Source organism: Gavialis gangeticus, unplaced genomic scaffold (assembly GCF_001723915.1).
Source record: "Gavialis gangeticus isolate Ggan-Ray unplaced genomic scaffold, GavGan_comp1, whole genome shotgun sequence".
Taxonomy (NCBI): Eukaryota; Metazoa; Chordata; order Crocodylia; family Gavialidae; genus Gavialis; species Gavialis gangeticus.
The window spans coordinates 70,612,426-70,616,594 of NW_017729022.1; the positions used below are offsets into that span (position 1 = coordinate 70,612,426).

Here is a 4,169-nt window from a genome sequence, read left to right on the forward strand (position 1 = left end):
AAAAAAAAAAAAAAAAAAAAAAAAGAATCAAAGAGTGCAATTCTTTATTTATACTTCCTGAAAAGCACTTCTTGATCAGACTTCACCTTCCCGTGTCTGTGAATGGATTTTGTTCCCCTCCCCCTCAAAACTGAAGGCAACTGCATAAATAACTTTTAAGATACGCATCTGCAACAATTTCAAGCCTCACTTTGCATTTTAGAGATTACAGTTTTCATGTTCTGTAATCAGAAAATTTCCAAGTTCCAATTTCAAGAGTTAGCAAACCTGGGCAACAAACTGAAGGAAGGAAGGAAAGGAAGAACAAATAACATAGCAGCTACCTTGTTTGAGATGCTTGCTTTTTCTTCTGGTAGCAAGTAGAACTGGCTCACCAAAGCACTGCTGTTTTTAAAAATTCCCACATCATACCACTGTCGTTCTCTTGTTTTCACTGTTGCCATCTGCCTTAATGGGGTAGTTTTCTAGTATTTGAGGAACATGTTATGTAGACCATCCATACTTCAATGTAATATAAAAAAAGTCACATTTCAAGACTCGGATACACATATTGATTCCCAATCACTCTGGTATGTTACATTTTATCATTATTTGAAATGTAGTTAAAAACGCTGAGTGCTTAAATTGGTTAAAAGTGTCGGTTCTTCAAAAATCCAACTTGGAAGGTATGCAGGTAGTACCTAGCTAGCTAACTGTCACAACGTACAGTGTTAGAAACAGACAGCTCATGTTCTGTTGCTATCTCTGAGCATCATGCCATGGAAAGGGGGTCCCTTCCAAGAAGGACATCACCACTTCAGTCTACAAACTTCTAAGCAGTTCTGTACTAAAATCTCAAAATTTCAAGGGATCTTCATTAAATGAACTACAAGAATACATACTTTCAGCTGAAGTATTGTATACAGAAATCATTTATTACCGTGCAGAGAAACCATACTTTATAATCATGTATAGATAGTTCTACTGTACTGAGTGATAAACAAGCGGGTTTAGAATTCAAATGTGTAACTACGCCTCCTCCTCTCCTTTCCAAAATAATTGCTTCAATAAAACCAAATTGTTTGCAATTGGACTGAATTATTCACCATAACGCTGTGGAGTAAAACATGTTGTTATTCTTTAAGTGTGAAGGTCCCTCTAAAAACAGTAAAACAACATTTATTAATTCTGATTAGACAAGGTCACATACTTACAGGTAAGTGTTCACTTGTATCATTTCTTTGTCCAGGGCTGACCCTATTTGACTGCATTATAAAAGTTGATTCATCCACTAGAAAAAAGAATGATATTAAAAGCCATTAGTTGACTCAAAACATATTCATGTAAACACAGAAACTTCACAGCTTCATTTGGTAAGCATCTATTGCAGAAGTCTAATATTATAGATACATTTTATTGTTTTACAAACAATTCTGTTTACAGCCTAAACAATACTAATAAATTCAACTGTTAATCATCAGTTACTTGTATTATTAATTTTACAGAACACTGTAAATTTTTTTTGATATTGCAAACAGAAGACCCAACACTGAATTAAGACTTTGGGTCTGGAACTGCATCTAAATAGCGAGAGTTCAACAGTGTGACAATAGATCAGACTGAGGCATATCTTGCCCAGTCAGTATTAAACATTTGATTTTTAATTCAAAGCTCACACAAATAACTACAGCCAAGACATCTGAACAGAATACAACAAAGTACATTATTAAAAAAATAATGTAGTAATAGGATGAGAAACTAATTATTTTAGTCAAGATTTAAACAAATCTGAATCATTATTCCAAATACGTGAACAAAGGAAGATTGTGTTAGTATTCAGGCTTGACATGTCTTTTTTAAAAACAAACAAACAAAAAACCCCCAAACAAAATATCTTGCACTTACAAGCAGTATTACAAGAAGGTTAAACAAGGACATGCTTCTCAGTTATTCTCAGGCTAGAGCAAGTTCTGACTCTTCACTTCCATTAAGCTTTTTTGCACTGGAAGTTTGCATATTAAGGTTTACATTAACTGTTTATTTCAGACATTTCAACCAGCTTATGAAAAAAACACTGCAAATGTAATAAATTTATCTTATGAACTGTTCATCTTTGGTATGAGGCTCCACAATGTTGAGAAAGTCAAATGGCAACCTCTGACCATCTTTGCTAATTCAGAGAGGTAGACATGCGTTACAGGCACCAAAACTGGCCACCATTGGTACTTGAACAGTGGATTCCTAGGCCATGTAGAGATATTCGGTTTCCCCTGGGAGAGTTGCTGCTGTCCCAGAAGAAACGACAAGTATACAGAAGTTCAGGATTTTTCACCCAGAGCAAAAATGGCTGCTCTGGGGGGTGTGGAGGGGCTGGGGGAGAAATTACTTGGGAACAGCCAGGGTTAAATTGCTCCCAAGAGACTTTCTCCTGGGAGTGTGAATATCTGTACATGTTGTCCTCCAAGAGAAGCCACAGTAGCCCTACACTCCCAGCCAGGGAGCATGTCACCTACTGGACTCTGCTGCTCCAGCCAAGCAGGAAACAGAATACATCCCCTTCACAAATCTCACATTGTGCTGCAGGGAGACACAGGCGGTTTAGGTCAGCCAATCAGGGCTGCCCAGTGTACCAGTACAATTCTGCTGAGGCAAACTGAGGGAGCCCGCGTTGAATGTGCAAATTTAGCTCTATCGAATCCAAGCAGTTACAATATGCATGGTGCATGGCAGTCCTGTGCCGAGACATGCTGTGCCTGCTCTGTGCACAATGGCCCCCAAAAATGGAAGGAACATGGGTGTGTTTAGTGCAGTACTGCATATATACTAATAAGCTCTGCTCTGTAACAATGCACCAAAGGAACTAAACTCTTTTCAGTTCAGGAGCCACATAGAACAGCCACATACAGCTTGCTCACATAGACCAAAGGGGTTTACAAGAACTTTCTTCACTTGGAAAAGAGATGTCACTCAATTTCCCAATGTCATCAACTCCTGAAGCACTATTCCAAGCCCAGGTACTAGCCAAGATGAGAAACCCGCCACACTAGAAGAATTTTGATGGCCTTAGATAAATATGGCTCAAAATACAGTATGTGAAACACATTTCAAACCTTCAGATTTTGAATTGAATGTTGTTAGTGAAGTTTCATCTTTAACAACTGCCCCATTTGTACTTGATGACTCAGTTTTAACAGCCTGCTGGGTTACCATAGTTTGTGTGCTGGAGATATTACTGGATACAGAAGCATCAGGATTTACAGTTCGTGTCTCCAAGTCATGCAATTCACCTACATTAGCTGAAGCCTGAAGACCTAAAATATAGAAAAGATGATCCTGAATTCAAACGAGATAGAAACCAGCAAATATCAACTCGATCCAAGTATTTTAAATCTTCTATAGAAATGGATTCTAGCTAAACAGACCAATGTGAGCCTTGTTATATTTGTTCCTAGCGGCAACTTTGGTATTATTAATTATTCTACCCATACAAATCTACAATTTACACATAATTCAAAAACAAAAAATAAGATGAAAAAATGTGTGCAGGAGATATTGAAATACTCCACGTATTCCTGAATTGATAATATGTCCAATCGGTTCTAAAGTCCATTATTCAGCTAAAAGTTAGCATGGTCAGACAAAACTGAGTCGAAAGAAATGCCCAATACCAAAAAGAATCACCCAGACAAGTACAAAGTCTTAAGCCTTTGCAAAATGTACAATGTACTGACGAAGATTTTATCCTGTAAGAGTTAGTTTCTGGGTTAATTTCTCATATGCCCAAGTTTTCCCCACAGTAACTGAACTGGACTCTTTAAAAAACCCACCATACAATAAAAAGCACTGACATCATCTCAATCACAGGACATAATCAAGTACAATTATGTTAAACCAGTTGTTCACAACTTTTACAAACTCAAGGCATCCCATAGAAAATGCCAGCTCTTAGTTTTCACTTGTTTTTTTGCCTTCAGAGAAATAGAGCAATTCTTCCAATCCAAAAAAAACAAAAAACAAAAAACAACCAAACCGCGACCATTCATACACCCCCCCACCATACACACACACACACCCACCATACACACATCTGCCTCGCACCATCCACACACACACAGTATACAAGAGAAAGGCTTTATTTTTGCTTTATTATGCAAACACCTCTATATAAACTATGTAAACACAAATTGTTA

At 37.4% G+C, this 4,169-nt stretch overlaps 1 protein-coding gene and 1 long non-coding RNA gene across 2 annotated transcripts in view; one reads left to right on the forward strand and one right to left on the reverse strand.

Annotated features, from left to right (window-relative positions):
- LOC109296121 overlaps positions 1–4,169 on the forward strand; it is a 637,130-nt gene that overhangs the window by 173,640 nt on the left and 459,321 nt on the right. The gene's annotated exons all lie outside the window — the stretch shown is intronic.
- HCFC2 (host cell factor C2) overlaps positions 1–4,169 on the reverse strand; it is a 46,377-nt gene that overhangs the window by 10,253 nt on the left and 31,955 nt on the right. Inside the window, exons 11-13 of the mRNA XM_019515342.1 lie at positions 3,090–3,290; positions 1,194–1,270; positions 324–464 (exon numbers count right to left, since the gene is read on the reverse strand). Coding sequence (XP_019370887.1) covers positions 324–464; positions 1,194–1,270; positions 3,090–3,290 — 419 coding nt within the window. The remainder of the gene's footprint in view (positions 1–323; positions 465–1,193; positions 1,271–3,089; positions 3,291–4,169) is intronic.